Below are 17248 nucleotides of genomic sequence, written 5' to 3'. Positions count from 1 at the left end.
AGATGTGCCCTCATGAACTAGCACTCATACCTAATTATGTAGCTACTCCTGTCCAAAAGATCAAATCACTAATTTCAAATGGAGAAATTTAAAATTAAGACTATTTTCTTCAAATGTATGTCACATAACTTTGTTTCTCTAGTAATTTCTACAGCAAGCAATAGCACTTCTCACACAAATCACAAAGGAGAGTTTTCACTCAGGAATACTGATAATAGTTTTCAGGCTAAATGATTTCAGACGAAAGACAGAAAAAACTTGCCACACTAAACAGTGAAGGGCCAATACAACACAGCAGCCTTACTATTTCTCTGTATGGTATCTATACACGGGCCATGTCAGCTGCCAGCCCTAAAACCACAGAATTAGTTTTAATTTTGTTGGCTACCTGCCTCACCTTCAGGTCTAAACAGGTCTAAAGCAATCATTAAGACCTAAATCAGACACGCAGATTTGTTCAGGCTGCAAGGGCAGCTGGAAATCTTGTCAACTAGATGAAATTTATTATGATTTCAAGTATTGTGCCCACTTTGGAGGAAAGCTACCAACTTCTGTGTTCAGACAATTGCATATTGAAATGTTCTTTTTGCATTGCTTTATGTAAGAGCCATGCCATAAAGCAAGAGCTTAATGGCTTAGATAAGGAAAGAGTGCTCAGTTACAGTGGCATTCAAATGTTGCTCAAAACCATAAGCAGAAAAACATTTTTGGCCAAAAGTCCAGGATGATGGCAATCCTTTTAAACACACACAGATAAAAATGTGTCCAAGTCAATAACTGTGATGGCTTAGCTACCCCACATGAGCGGGAGCATTTGTTTTATGCTTTGAAAAAATGTGAAGCTTCCAGATGTGAAAGCAGTAGATAGTTTTATAAATGCTTTACAAATAAATATATGGCAACCACAAGCTATTAAGCTATGATGAGTTCAACTTCAATTTTGTCATAAATGAGAGCATTCTGTATCTTTATTATAAAACTTCAGTATTTCGTTCGTTCTGAGACATGCTACTATAACATCCAAGTAACTCATCCACCCTCCTATTTTAAATTAATCTTTGCACCTCAAAAGTCTGGGTTGAAACTTCAATGTCAGTGAAATAAAAAAAAAAACATCTTAAGGAAATCAGGGACTAACTCACAAAATGCATAGCAATTACTGTCAATATCACACCAGAGTAGATATGGAAACATTACAACTTTTTAAATCCTTTTATAAAGTCTATTATTGTGTTCAAGATCAATTACTCTCCATAAGTACCTGCAATAATGTTTACTCAGTGATCGATTGTTCAGGTTTCCTGAGTCCTGGAAGCTTTCTATCCTGTTGACCTCAATTTCACCCTCCTTGCAAAGGATACAGTAAAACGTACAGTAGTCTTTTCATTAGGCATTCTTTCTCAGGAGGTCAGGATTTGTGACACAGTTTTGAATCCTCATATATCTTCTTGGTGGGTTTAAAGTATGCAATTTATTTTAAGCAACTGTTCAACAGCTGCATTTCATCCAAAGCTCTTCTGTAGCAAGTGAGCAGGTTTTTGTTTTAAAAAGGATACATTTTAGTTTACTTTTAACTCCATAAAACTGATAATCTGTTATTTGCCTAAGATTAATGAAATAATGAATGACAATATACTACTTATTTATTACAAAAAAAAAAATTAAAAGAGATGGGTTGACTACAACAAGAAAGTTAGAAATACATTTAAAGACGAAACTTTGACAAGTGAATATTACAATGCAGCTTTTTAAAGTTAATATTTTTTTTTAGAAATACTCTCAAAAACACTTTTCTCAAGCATTAGCAATTTCTGTATCACAGAATAGTATCCATTTTTATCCAAGATGAGATAAGGGACATATAATCATTTAACTGAATTCTGAAGTGATTTTTCTGTCACAGAAATGAGTTAGTCTCAGAAGATGGTATAAACTCTGAAAAAACTTTTCCACTTTTCCTCATCTGTTCAGCTTAAAAGGTAGATATCATCAATATCCTTTTCACATTCACACTGCTGATACTAACTGTATCACTTTTGATGCAGCTCGTATTGATCAACCATCAGCTGTTGATTACTGTAACTACTAAAATTTAAAAATTACTTGAAGTTCTGATCTTACAATAACTAGTCATCTGTAGCTTAGAAATATTAGTCATTTGTATCAACAACAAATATTAACCTTTTGTAAGTGATCAGAATTCTCTTTTCTATGCCTGTACTAAGAAAAGCAACTCTGGCAAATAACACGTCAAACCCCAATATTAAAAGGAAACCAAAACTCTTTGAATTGAAGAGCATCTTGGTACTGGTCATTCCTCTAACTTCATGTTCAAGGAAGCAACAAAGCCTTCAAAAGGAAATACACAGATACAACACATGCACAGAGTTACACCAGAAGTGGGGAAGTGAATGGTTCCCATAGCTCTTTCATGCTAAGGGAAAGTGGCTTAACCAGAGCACATAAAACTTGCAGGTAGCGGGAGACCAAACTGCTCTACTCCAACCCACTCCTGAGCTCTGCAGCTTCAGAGGAAATACAGTGCCAGTAAGCAGAATCTTAATGATTATACACCACCTCTCCCACATACCCTGAGGTTTACACAAGTCAGAAAACATTAGATTTTTGCCTAGAACAATAAGAAAACTACAAGATTACAAACATCTCTAACATCTGTGTAAAATTCCATTCAGGATTGTGCTACTGGTTTGGATTTTCTCAATATCTTGGTGCAAGCACATGTTCATGCCCAGCTGGGAGAGGCTCAGTTATTTTCAGACTATCTGCAGTTAGGGACTGGTTTTTGATTTCCCACAGAACCCACAGATTCCCTAGAATTTCTGTTTAATCTGTATAGCCAAACCCACACCTTGAGATGAGCTTCTGTTCAATAATAGGAACAGGGTTCCTATTGTGGATACAAGTTACAGGACCCTCCTGTTTCTATAACTAATTACTTATATTACTATTATTAATTAAGATTAATTATTGCTATTACTATTATTTTAATAAAGTTCTGTATTTAACATCTTACTGCTGTTACCCTTTTCACTTCTAGCCACTGCACATTCATCACTGCTGTATGGTTCTCTGTTCTCCATCCTTTCAAAAGTATAACTAAACTAATTTTTAAATGCTACAGAACACAACAGATGAGAGATGAAATATTATTTCATTTCATACTGCTCTAATTGCATGCCACCCAACTAAATATTGAGCTGACAAAATTTTTTCATGTATGAGAATTCAGTGCTTACTTTTCCTTCTGAAAGCTTGTGGAACTTTCACCAATTCTCTCCAACTAGCTGTAGAAGAAAGCTTCCACTTAGACAGCAGTGTGAACAGCATGTTTAAACTGTATGACTAAATAAAACAATAAAGTTTTTGAAAAATGACCTTCTCTCCTGAGTAGCCAAAGGGGAGCAGTGCTCTTTTAAGAAGATGAAGAAATTAGCTCAAGTAGACATCCAGGCAGTATGTCCCACACATCTAATCATCAAATTGTTTTACTTTCCTTAAGATAAAGTCAAAAGAAATTACATTTTTTCCAATCTCTACCTTCTACTTGCTGGCCAGTATGACAGCTCTGAACTCTATGTCTCTAACAGGACCCCAGGCAATGAAACCCTGTAGCATAGCAATCTGAAAGTCCTAACAAGCCCTCGAAGCTTTCTTTTGCGAGGAAAAGTGCAAGTGGTGTGCTGAACTTTGAGCGTACAATAATGCAATGTGTTCTGCCCTGTGGAGAGGAGACAAGAAGATGGGAATTGACAATGCCAAGGCAAGCTGTGCTGTGTGACCTTTGGCTCTCTCAGATTCCTCCTTATCCTCAGAAAACATCCCTTAGAAACAACACAGTTTGCATACTGGATCATACCTGTGCATGCAGCACGACACATGCTTGCCCTTTTTCTTCAAAAAAAAGGGAATATTTTATCTACCTTTGTTGCTTTCCTAACTGGATGACACACCTACATGGCCTTGACAGAGCCCTAATCCTTCATGTCCAAGAGGAAAATGCACATTTCTTAGAGCTCTTGCATTAGGCAAGCCCAGGTATGTTGCTCTTCTTTCAGCATCTGAACACATAATTGCAAATTAAAAATCAAGTGTGTATGATTGCATAAGGTAGGAAAATAAAATAGGCTTACCATGAGATCTCTTCTAACAAGTGGTTACACAAACATAGTGTCTGAACAAACAGCCTCTTTCTCCCCCTTATATTTTACTTTTTAAGTAGCGGAAAAAAGAAAAGATTGCTTATTTGTTAGAGTAGTCATCTCAAAAGGAAAGGTAATTCATCAATTTAATGAAATGAAGACACTTCTCCTTTATATAACTGAGTGTATATGGAAACCCCATAAAAAAAAACCCCAGCATGACTACTGCTTCATAGCAATTCTCTATCATCAGGCCACTGTTTCAATAGAATGCATCAGTTTCCTCTGATTCTTAGTTACTAAACAACATTCACTTCATTATGGTATCCAAAAGGTGAAGAGGCAGCAGAAGAAAAAAATACTTTGTGAGCTCAAACAATTGGTACATCCTTTATCTTCCTTATACTACAGACAACAAAACCTCCACTACTGGCCATACCTTACAAAGCTTCCAGGCATCCAGAAAATACATAAATTCCACGTTCCTGTGTGACAATCCTTCAACACAAGTAATATGTGCTTACACTTTCTATATATACTTCATCTATTCCTCCACAGCCTTCCCCTTTTGTCTAGCCAAACTTGCTCAAGCCACCAAGCATTTGCAACAAGGGGAAGTGGAAAAGTGGAGAAGCACTGAAAGGAGAAAAGAAAGCCTGGAAGAGTATGTGTTGACACCTTCATTTCTGACATCCTTCATTTCTCATCCTATAAAACTTATTTTTATTAGGAATACAGGCTCTGCACAACAAAATAAAACCTTAGGCAAAACTATACAGAACAGGATGGAAGTAAAGCAACGACATCAACCTTTGGAAAAATCACTGAATTCCAGGATTCACAGGCCCAGCGACAGCAACCAAACTGAGGATGGCAAGAACTCTCACAGAGCTCATCTGTCTCATGGAGGAATGCCTGTCACTACTGAGTTTAACTTTTTTCTCCTACAAAGAACACCACACCAAGATGGTTAAACTTGCAAGGTAATGTACCATTCCCAGTAAACTGCAACTTAGAACTACTTCTAACTGAAACTTGTATCCAGGCTTTGCATGGAAAAAGGCACAAGTAAATCTCAATCACAGAGACCCAGAGCAAACCAAACCAGAAAAACCAACCAAAAAAACCCAAAACCCCAACAAATGAACGGAACAACCAAAAAGGTGTTAATTTGACAGCTTTATGAAAACTCCACCAAATATTTCAACTACTTCTTCAAGAGGGTGGCCAGAGGACATATGCCAGGGCAGAAATAGAAGTGCAGTGATCAACCCAGCCTCACACTCCCTCATTACCAATACCATATTGCAGCCTCAGAGCTGACAGTCACAAAGCCAGAGCAGAGCACATAATAAACTTCACAAAGATGATCAACATTTCCAGCTCACAAAGTAATCTTTTCATGGTCTCCATCCTTCCCTACAAAACATCCCACCCCAAATCTCAAGCGTGTCCTTAGGCACAGCTTTTGAGAAGAATTCCAGGGAGGCTTGCACTCCCTTCTCTGTCAGACTGCAATCCTATCGCAGGTTCATCCAAAATCCCCCCATTACTGAATTCCAGTGGCTTGCTTGCTAGGCAGAACCCTCCTAATCTGCTGCAGCTGAACTTCCTCAGCCTATCAAGTAGGAAATCCTTCTATTGCTCTGGCCTATAAGCCTCTTATCTCCTAATTCTGTGAGGCTGAGAAATAGCTGTTCTGCTCATTAATCCTACAATGACTGTCAGAAGGGGATATATACCTTCTCACTCTACTCAAACACAAGTAAATAGGTTTCAAGTTCTTTTCTACCTACTTAGCTGAGTCCCACTGCACAAGATTTTATAAGAATTGCAGTAGCAGTACAGAAGTACTTCTTCACTTTCATAAAATATTCAGGACATTTCTAAAGTTGGAAAGACCATATTTCATTCTCTGTACTATAGGTACAGTACAGAAAATTGTTTTAAAAAAGGTTTTTATTTTTGGTTTTTTTTTTAAAAAGCAAATGCAATTTTGGCTAAAAGTGTTGTATGGATGATTATAAAGACTTTCCTCTACAGTTTGTAAATACACAACTGATTTAAAAAGAGATCTTTCTCAATCATTTATTACAAACTCGTGTCATCCATGACCTTCAAAGACAGCTCAAAGGGAAAAAAAACAAGCCAACTGAGACCTTGGATTAACTAATACCTTTAACCAGCATCCCTAAGAAATGCTGAAGGTTGCTGGGTTTCCCCCTGTATAGGTTCTCCTTGGCTGAGTGTCCTATTAAGCTAATTTTTCCATCAGGATTGATATCTTCATTTCTCTGTATAAAGCAAAAACTGACTACAAACAGCTGCTAAACACCACTGAAAATATTACAGAGATGAGAAAGTTCTCATATAGCATGTATTATTTAATATTTTACATTTATGTACCCAACACACAAACGTAGGCCTGTGTCATTCAAAAAACCTTCAACAAAGTTCTGTTGAGAAAAATGTTAAAGTGGCAAATAGCGTTAAGATCACAGATATCGCGCGTCAGCTGTACCTTTTATTTTAACTATAAATGTCACACTTCATCATGCAGCTGTCAGCTTTCTTTAATGTATTAAATGCTATCATGTAAGTACAGAATCTGACATGATGTAACACAACAATTAAAATAAAAAGCAAGTTAGCTCTGACACAATGTCAATTTTCTATATGCTGCAAATTAAAGGAAAATTGAAACTACACAAGTAAGCTAGTCAAGAAGGAAGTCTGAAAAAGCCTCAAACATCAGTTAATGTTTCCCTCTAACGTTATATCCTATTTTTACGTTTAACTTCAAGAAAACATCCGTAGCTTTAGCACAGCTAATTACAAATTGACACCAAAAGATGTCAGGAAGAAAGCCTAAAACTTCTAGAATACCTTGATTATAAAATAGTTCCAGCTGTCAGTTTCATAACAGCCAACATCCATGGAACTAGCCGATTATTTTTGAAATTTCTATCCTACCCTTTTTCAATTTCTATCCACTCTGTGGTACTGCTGTGGCATGTTAAAATTGCTGATCCTTTTAAAACCAGATGCAACAGCACTTAAATTAAGCCTGAAGAAAATCCTAGTAATAATGGAGCAATTATGAACTCAAGGTAACTATTATTTGGATTGATCATGTATTAAAAATTTTATTTTAATTTACTGTATTTGATGCACAACACTAAATAAAAGTGTCTGGAATGTGGAAAAATTAACTTTGGAGAAAATAAGAAACACGTACATCTGGAAAGGCATAATGTTAATAATAAATTTCTTTTTTTCAGTTTTTTTTTGTTCATTTATATCAACTCTAAACCTACATTTAATACAACAGCACCATAAAATACTGTGACCCAGGGGAAAGCTAGTGCTATCTGTCACAAATACAGAAATGTCACATGCCTAATATTTGCTTTGGCCATACCATGACACATTTAAATCCTCTGTGGCCCAGGGAAGAAATAATTACAATGGAGGCTGTTTGCAGGCAGAGAAAAGGGAGTCAAGCAAGCTAGAGACCTCTCCTGCAAATGGAAGGGCTAATATAGATATTCCAAGAATATTCCTGCAAAAAACATTCTTTTGAAACATCACGTTAGCACTTTCCCCTTTGTTGAAATAAGAGGAAAGGGAAACACGGGCAATTCTATAAAGTTTTACCCCCTGAATACCATATCAGAATTATTTTCTGCTGATCTATACCCGCCAAAGAATTTCCAGGCCAGTAACCTGCTAGAAAAACATTAAATTTAAGAACACTATCATTTTGACTGGAAAAGTTCTATAGATGAGTGCTGCTGCATTTTCCAATATGATATATTTGATTGAGTATGACAGCAAACTGCAGAAAAACTAAAAACAAAAAAAAACCCCTGAGGTAGATAAAAACAAATGCAATAGGACCCACAATTAAAAATACATAAGTGAAGTAATACAAAAATAACCTCAAACCTGCTCTTAGAGCTGTCTCTGATAAAACAAATCCATGAGTAGAACTTGGACATAGATGGAGCTGTTAGGAATTTGATCTTTGAAGACTACTCTTTAACCAAACACTGAAAATGTAATAGTGGCAACACTTGCACATTTCCAAGTGACATTTATGCTGAAGTAGATAGCTTTTTAGAAACAAAACCTAAACAGTACTTTTTGAAAACTGTATTCAGCTACATGAGGACTCCAGTGATCACAACAAATGCACACCTTGAAATAATCTGTTCTAGTTTTTCCAGCCGTGGAATGGTTTAATTATTGCTAGAGATATTTAAGTACACACAGAGAAGAGAGGGAAGGTCAAGCCCCTGTGGGCACAGACATCTGCAGCTGTGAAAGTTCATGCAATTCATTGGTTCTATCCATCACTATAAATTCTTCTGTACCAGCCTGTTGAAGGAATACATCCACAAGAATCTTTACATTACAGGTGTTAATAGAAGATGATGTCATTCACTTGCATGCCTAGGACTTCAAATGTGAAATGACAGAAGAAAGAAGGTTTAGAAACAAAATATCCAAATATTTTTTCTACATTTGGCTACTAGTTTATTTAATAATATAAACAAAATAATTTGAGAACTTGAGCTCAATGTTGAAACACAATAAAATTAAATACTCTTCATACCTGCACTTCTTAGGTTAGGGTCTAGGTCTGGCATTTCCTTGGATGCTTCTGGACTGACACTGTAGATTGATGCTCCCGCTTCACTGACAATGCTGAAAAATAAAATGGCAAATATGTAAAACAGCACACAACTGAACAACACAAGTGAAAGAATCTGTAAGTGACTTAAGTGAATACTTAAGATTTTTTTTTAAAAGCCTCAGGTTTTCAATAAATCAAATGCTTACAAAAGTCAGTCAGTACAAGGAAAGTATCTCCATTTAAGCCAAAACACCCCTCTCTGACCTGCAACATTCGTTCTTCATCAATTCTAGCCTTTTTATAAATACACACTGTGCATGATCTCAGTCCCTGTCTCAGTCTTCACAAGAGAAGAGAAAATGTATACAAGAAACAAGTATTACCAGAAGTAAATAGGCAAACCAGCTTCCATAAACAAAACTAAACCTACCTGACAATTCCATTAAAAACACATACATTCTAAAGTCTAACATTCAAGTATCACTTGAATCCAAGCCATGAGCACAAATATTGCCTCAAGCCAGCTGCCCTAAAACACTCAAAATGCCCCAACTTGATACAGACTGAGCCACAGAGCTGCGGCTCCTTTCTCAGCAGCATTCGGTATCATCTTCTCCCAGCTCTCACTGCCATCCCCAAAGAAAAACAGATTGCTTGTCTTCAGGAACTTAAAGTACAGTTCATCTATCTACCATACACCTCAAACTCATTCAATAATGATGATAAACTCAGCAATTCAAATCAAACACATAATTAAATGCCCCTCAAGTGCTCTAGTTCCACTCAAGAGAAAACTGCAATCAAGTACTCCCAGTCTATTTTCAGCTGTGAAATTCTGACACCACTGAATCAACAGTATATTTCTTCAAGTAACTTCAATAGAACTAGAATTTCATGTTGATAATTATGGCATTATACAGCTCCTGAACTGGAAATTAATACTATTAGTTTCAGAACTATTTTTACTTTTACTATTCCACTTTAAAAATAACCTAATCTTTGCCATAAGGAGAGAAACCACAGCTCTTAAGAAACAGACCTTTTAGCAAAAAAAAAATAACTTTGTTTTATATTGTTTTATAATTGGACTATAAATTTTCCTTTTAGGAACATTTATTAGGTCAAATTTTTAAAGAAACTGATACCTAGAAGCCCCTCCCTTTAGAAAAGCTGGAGAACAGCTCAGAGGTTAAATATATTCCCATTCAATTTTCCAAGCACAGTAACAGTAAATAGTGTAAAATGCAAATACAAAAGGTAGGAATTTCTTACTGCTTTTTTACAGATTCCCCTCTTCCCCAGACAAAACTGGAATTTGGTGGAGTGCTGTATACACAAGTCACATTTTCAAGTTACCCAAAACTCTAAGTAACAGTAGTACAAACAGACTGGATCTTTCAATAAATATAGAGAATAGAATCCTGTTATCTTTAAAGTAAATGTAACTCCAGACTCGTTCAAAGAGAGCAAAAAAATCCTCAGACCAGGTGAAGAGGGCAAGTGAAAATGAAACTATTCCATGATCTTTCAAAAAAGATTCAGTATTATGAGCACTCCTTCACTAAAAATGACATTCATAAAACACTCCTATCAGCGCTCAGAAATAAGATTGTATCACAAAAACCTAACCACTGAACATAAAGATGTTGACAGAAGACTCATAAAACTGATTTCTCTGATAAACGAGTAATTTAAAGAAAATGCACAAGAATGTATTTTTTAACCTGTTCACACCTTATAAAGGCAGCATCTGGCAAGCACTCCCTTTCTGGATATTGCTTCCAAAAAACCACACTCCTAACAACTTTTCATTAATCTCTCCTTCAATCTTTGTAATCCAACAGATCCCAAACGTTAGCCTACCACATGCAATTTTTAAATTTAATACACACTGATAATACAGTGTAATACAATTTTAGATTTAAAAAAAAAAATAAATCAGTGTTTTGCAGACATTTTTACAGTGCTGTATTGTAAACTGTACTACTGAACATAACCTATTGCTTGATCCTCTACTGCTATTTTCTGCAGTAAAAAAATGGATGTGACCTTGATGGGAACTTTAACACGCTCAACATTTTAATGTTTCTCATTAATACTACACTGATGATTTGTAGAAGCAGAAGGATTGCACTAACACTGTCATTCTACAGTAATACATGACTTATGCCAAATTTTAAGGTAAGAAGTACAAAATCTCCTCACTAAAATGAGTAGATAAAACTCAGGAAAGGAGACAAACATTTGAAAAAAAGTATAATTCCTTTCCTCAAAAGCAAAAAACATTTACACATTGGAGTGAGGAGAAAGGGGGAAGCCAAGTAAAAGATTATCTCAAGAAAGATAACAAGATATAAAAAGCACCTTCAGAAGCAGCATACACTGATTACTTGAGATCCACTCTGAGATGGTTTAGTATATGCATGCAGTTATTCTATGACATATTTGATGTAGCAGATGTGGAAAAGGGGAGCAAGAATTTCCACTCACGTAGAACCTCACACTAGTCTGCCCAAGACAGCAAAACCCAGACCTTAAATAAATCTTTTACGCAGATTAAACGCATAAGGCCGCACACTCCAAAGAAATCATCCTATGCCTCATTCAACAACAGTCAACCAAACTTTTACAGAACTATTAGTGGCTATTGCATGCTTTGATATGGCTAGAGTGAGGTGGTTACTAATGTGACAATGCCACACAGAATGCGAAAACATTTAGCTTGGTCAAAATACTAAGATTATAACCTTTAAGGGATTGCCAGCAGTTGTCCTGGATTTTACTTTTTGACTAGACAAGAGACAGTCAATCTGGTTCACTGACATTTTGTATGTTTTCCAAATTCTCATCTTGAAAAGGGGTATGGCTTTATAGACATTTTAAGCTAGCTTAACATTACTAAATGCTCTACATCATGTCTTTTAAATAATGTATATCTATTTTATGTCAGAGAATATTAAGAGAAAACCAAACATGCTCAAATGAGTAGGAAATAGGCATTTACTACAAATTACTATGGTCCACACTGTTCTTCAATCTCTTCTTCCCATTTCTATAATAAATACAATTCTCAAAATAGTAAAAAAAAAAAAATCATAACAGCAGGTGAAATTGTATTAAGATCTTGTAAATCTTCAGAATGTGTTTCTATTTTGGCTTTTTAAGTTGCTTAATAAACAAAACCAAAAGAATTGGCCCCATAATGAGACCCTCATTACTGTGCATTCCTTAGGAGGAAAGATTCTAACCAAATCTAAATAGTTAGAACAGCTTTAGTGAAAAATTATTTTGCTTTTTAAAGTCAATATGTAGTAGACAAATAAACACGTCTTACGAAATAATACAATATGCTTCTGGTACATGAATGAAAAAGTTTCATGAAATTCACTCTGAATTAGCAAAAAAGCAGGTAAAGGATTTAAGACTATGCCTCCCTACTGTTCTTCCCACTTCAGCCATCCTACACATAAGGGGTTTTTCCTCAGCATCTATATCCAATTCTTAAAAATTTTAAAAAGCGCCCAAATCACAAAGCCACTACACAATATTAAAGCATATTCTTTTCAATTGTACAAACTGGCTTGGTGCATATGAACTAGGCTTTCCTGTACTGCATCTATCTCATTCACAGCTGTTAAGACACATTTTAAGTAGCTAAGGCAATATTAAATGTATTCCACCAGCACCACCTGGTGGGCCCACAGCTTTATGCTAGAGACCATGCCACCTATCTCCAAAATACTCTAAGGAGCCTTTTAACATTTACTTAAGCAAGTTGTTTTCTTATTCAAATAAGCATTATCTATTTGATCTGAAAATATTATTTTATTTTGAAAACATTTATATTTTCCACCTCCTAATTTTTACAGGAAAAAGAGCCTTTCTTGTAAAAGTTAAAAAAAAGTAAATCTAAGAATAGTTCCAATTTACTCTTTTTTAAATTCAAATCTATTACATATCTACAAAAATGCATAAAGATTACCTGTAACCAGCTAGTTAACAACAGTGGTTTAACTAAATCACAGTTTTTTAAACTTGCAAGTTTCTTAGGCAGTAAGTTTTCACCATAAACCTTTTCAAAGCTATGTAAAACATCTAGTATATGTACAACAAAGAAAAGATGTATCAGGCTAGACATTTGTGGGATTAAAGATGAATGTACCTTCCTGAAATTTACATGAACCTTATCAATATTTCAGATTTGTATATTAGGTATTTCCCTACAATCAAATGCAACACAGGATTAATAACCTACACAGAAACAAAAAGCAACTTTATCCAACCTAACATAACTTGCTGTTTCTACAACTTCCAAATCCCTGATCTACAACTTCAATCTTTTAAAATAACATTTTAAGAAACAACACCACTAACTACAGAGAAGAGCCTGATGTTTATTACTTGGAAGAAAATCCCGGTCAGTCTAAAAGCAAAGGATATGTCAACCTCAAAATGGGCCAAGATTTTCATATTTGGTCACTAAATGATGATCTGCCAGAAAACTCCCTTCATAATCATAATTTAATAATTGTGGCTAATTCCTCTAACCCAACTTCGTACATATTTGTTGATAAATATATTGTTCATAAACTTTGGCTACAAAAGTAGAGGCTCCCACAAAGTCCAGCAGTAAAAAAAGAGTCAAAGATGAATTCAGTGTTATTTACTAACATAATTGGGTTATGAATCACCCAGGACAGAACAAGAAAATGAAATAAAATGATGAAATATTCTCTAGAAAAGAACACTGCATTTAGACACTCAGTTGGAATGTAGTAAGTTTGAATTTTGTTGACAGATATTATGATTAAAACCAACTAAGAAGGAGCAGGGAAGACTTAATTAAGCATATACTCAAAAGAAGATTGGGCTACTTCATGAATGAGAAATCCATTGGGCCTTACTGAAAGCACAGAAGTCAAACTAGTTCCTAAAGAGCCTAACACTCACAAGGGTTGAGAGTTACACTATAGAAATAGGATGCCTGCATCTGTTGTTACATGTCTCTCTACACGCTCATTTTTGATGGGTAATGAGAACCACCTAGGGAGGTCAAAAAAGCTTTTCACAGGAAACAGCAATAACCCCCTCATTTGCAATTTGACTTATCTTGCTCTTTCTGCTCTTGTCAAGCAGGACGCTGCACATGGCAGAAGTAACTTAAGTGGCCCCTTCAACTCCTCACCATTACCAAAGGCAGAGCTACCTGCCCCTCCTAGCAACTCGTGTTTGGGCACACAAATACTCTAGCACCTCTGTACCATGCACAGTACAGTTCGTTCTGCTGCGGTGGTGACTGGCCAGCTGGAGCCTGCAGCACAGCACAGGCTGGGCTGTGATTTGTGCAGACACACATTCTTAGCCACAGGAGCAACAGGACACCAGGACTGAGACCCTGGCTCTAACCCAGCTATGCTATTGCTTCTTTTCATATGAGGAACATAAAACAAGGAAGTGCAAGGTTAAAAGATTTTGGTATATAATGGATAATGTATTCAAAGAATAAAAAGGCCAAAGAGATCTTCAAAAGTCTGTTCATTCTGATAGATGAGGTAGGATTCATAATCGGATCTTTCCCCATCACCAATAAAGTAGTGGTATAGCAAAGGTAGACGTTAGGATCATGAAAAAGGATTATACTAGAAAGCAATCATTATTCAATAGAATCAAGGCAAAAAGCATTCAATTCATCTGCTGTTTTTAAATAATATAAAGAATTAGCTTTAAATGTTAACAATATATAGAACCTGGGAGATATTTTCATAGTAAAATATATTTAATACTAAAAACACCATTGGATGGTAAAGGAATGTTCATCAAATTTCTATTGCCTCACTCAAAACTTTTACTTACTACAAGCCATAAAAATGTTGCTTATATGACAGTCCATCTTTCAAAATCAGCCAAATTTGACAAAAGCTGTCATAGTAATCTTTAGCAAAACTATTACAAAAAAGCTCATAGTGACCCACAGGAGTGATACCATAAGCCTCAAAGTACAGCTCCTGCTTCAGAGCTCCCAAACACACAAGAATTTAACCCCACAAATAGTATTCAGAAAGCACACCAAATGATGAGCAGTGAAAGACCCCACATGATTGCTCAGCTGCATTCTGTAAGTTTCCATAGAAAATATTAGGTGAAATTCTGCTGACTACTTGCATTTTGAAGACAGAACAAAAAAATTCAGCGTTTCTAGCCACGTATGAAGTTGTACTAGAACTGTATTTTATGAAGTTTACTAGAAATTATGCCATGCAAAGAAAGAAATTTGCTCTTGACCAACTCAGCCTACTTTGTAAAGTAAAAGCTACTACAATATTTCATACCAGGGACTCTGTTTTGCAGCAGATTACAACACAGAATAACACTACCTCTTTCAGTTACAAACCTGACATTTGAAACAGCTTGCTGACCCCACAGCAGGGAAAATAAATAAGCACCTTATCAAGCAGCTGCTGAAATGACAGAAGTTCAAGGCAATCATCCTTTCATTAGCAATTATTTCTCTCCTGTTCAGCCACAAATGATATTAAGCATCACTTAAGCTGATGGCTTTCCTGGTAGACAGTATAGATCTTCAGAACCTACTCAAGAGGAAAGAATTAGGCCTGTTTCAATCCAACTTTAGCGAGATATTCTAATCAGTGTTTGTATTGTTGCTTCAGATCATTAAAAATGACTTATCTTAAAATAACACTTAGTCTTACAATGATACTGTACTTCCCAATTTTTCTAGTATGCTTATGGAAAACTAAACTTCCCTACAGAATCAAAGTAGTCTTTCAGATGAAGAACAACATGCAAAAAATAATGGTTTGAAATACCAAATTATAGTCTTTCAAGAACAGATAAAATGCGATAATTCCTCAATGTCTGTTTACAAGAAAATTCTCTATGAATTCCCAAATCAAGAACTAGTTACCATACTAAACTAACAAAACTAACTGTATAGCTCCAGTCTGGAATCCTTTATTCATTTGTGTATGAACCATGCCCTCAGTACATCCCTGCAAAGGGAAGAATGATCAGATATCTGTCTTCATCTTGTCTGAAAACAATGACATTTTTCAATAAGAAAAGGGTCCAAATGGCAGGTGTCAAAGAGCTTTAGCTTCACACATGGTGCTAGGAGGCAGAAAAAACAACAGTAGCGTGTGGCCATGTCAGAGCTGCACAGAAGCTGCCGTACAAGCGCATATCTGAAAAGAGCAAACCTCAGAGCCTGTTAAATCAATCTAGTGCCAGATGCTGTTATCAGAACAAAACTGGTGCTGTGGATTCATCCCCAGAAGAAATACACATCCCATGTCTGCAGTGAAAAGTGAAAGACCTAGGGTGGCATGTCTCAAGACTGAAGGTGACAGTCACCTGTGACTGCCCCCACCATTTTCATTGACAGTTTCAGAAAACAAGTGCTGTCATTGCTCATAAAGCAGCTAGAGCTGAAGCTCCTTTCTGTGCTTAAACAGAGCTTTAAAATCTGAGGTTCAGGTCCAAAATCTACTTCCAAGTTAACCATACAACTAAAAAACAGTCAAGACATTTATTTTTCCTTAAAAGAGTGTAGTATAGTAGGAACTTCGGAGAAAATTTAACTACCGCTCATCTCCTTGCTGCAGCAATGCCAAGGGAAGGAACTGTGACAATATGGATAATGTAGAATCAACATAAACTTGTCTTCTTGCATTAAGGTAAATTAAATAGAAGCACATTTTATGTGATTACCATGCAACAGCAGCAATTCTAAGCAGTATAGCTGAAAAATGGTTGTATTTAAATATGTTCAAAAGTTACCTATCTATAATCAATTACCATTAGAAGAAAGGGAAGTAAAAAAGGCATTAGGACTGATGTGGGAAATAAAAGCCCTAGAGTTCACTTCTAAAATATAATAGGCATGGAAATGGGTACACTCTTTATGAATATACTTTGCAATTTCAAGACCAATTGTGCCAGCACTCAGCAGTTTTGCACAACTGAATTATGCCAGTGAATTCAGGGGAACAAAGTGTACATACCGCAGTAAGAAAATATAGCCAAACACTGACAGGATTTAACCTGTTTTTACCCAGGAGGGAAGCACAAGGAGACAAAAAAACACAACCAATTTTGGCAGCCTGGCTTCAAAAAGAACAGAAGTATTAGGTGATGTTAAACACTCACATTTCATACCTTTGTAGACAGTCTTGAAATGAAACCCCCACAGATGCACATTAGAAACATGGCACAGTCCAAAAATATAATGCTCCCCAAAAAGCTTATGAAAACTGTTCCCCTGCACTGAAGTGCTCAATAGCCAGCCTTTTTTTAGTCCCTGTCCCTCACAGTTCTTAAGCACTTGGTGAACACAACAAGCTTGACTCAACACCATGAAACATAGCAGACCAAAGGAACATGCACGTTCCAGAGCAGACAGCTGTCACCAACACTGTCTTGCCAGTAGCTT

At 36.1% G+C, this 17248-nt stretch overlaps 1 protein-coding gene across 8 annotated transcripts in view; it reads right to left on the bottom strand.

Moving 5' to 3' along the window:
- Positions 1-17248, bottom strand: part of SRBD1 (S1 RNA binding domain 1) — a 124418-nt gene that overhangs the window by 53282 nt on the left and 53888 nt on the right. For all 8 annotated transcript variants that reach the window (XM_023924495.2, XM_023924494.2, XM_023924498.2 and 5 more), the window contains one exon: positions 8779-8870. In XM_023924495.2, coding sequence (XP_023780263.2) covers positions 8779-8870 — 92 coding nt within the window. The remainder of the gene's footprint in view (positions 1-8778; positions 8871-17248) is intronic.

The sequence above is a fragment of the Cyanistes caeruleus genome, chromosome 2 (assembly GCF_971803275.1).
Source record: "Cyanistes caeruleus chromosome 2, bCyaCae1.hap1.1, whole genome shotgun sequence".
NCBI lineage: Eukaryota > Metazoa > Chordata > Aves > Passeriformes > Paridae > Cyanistes > Cyanistes caeruleus.
Note: the sequence above shows the minus strand (reverse complement) of the source record. Positions and strands in the feature narration are given on the sequence as shown.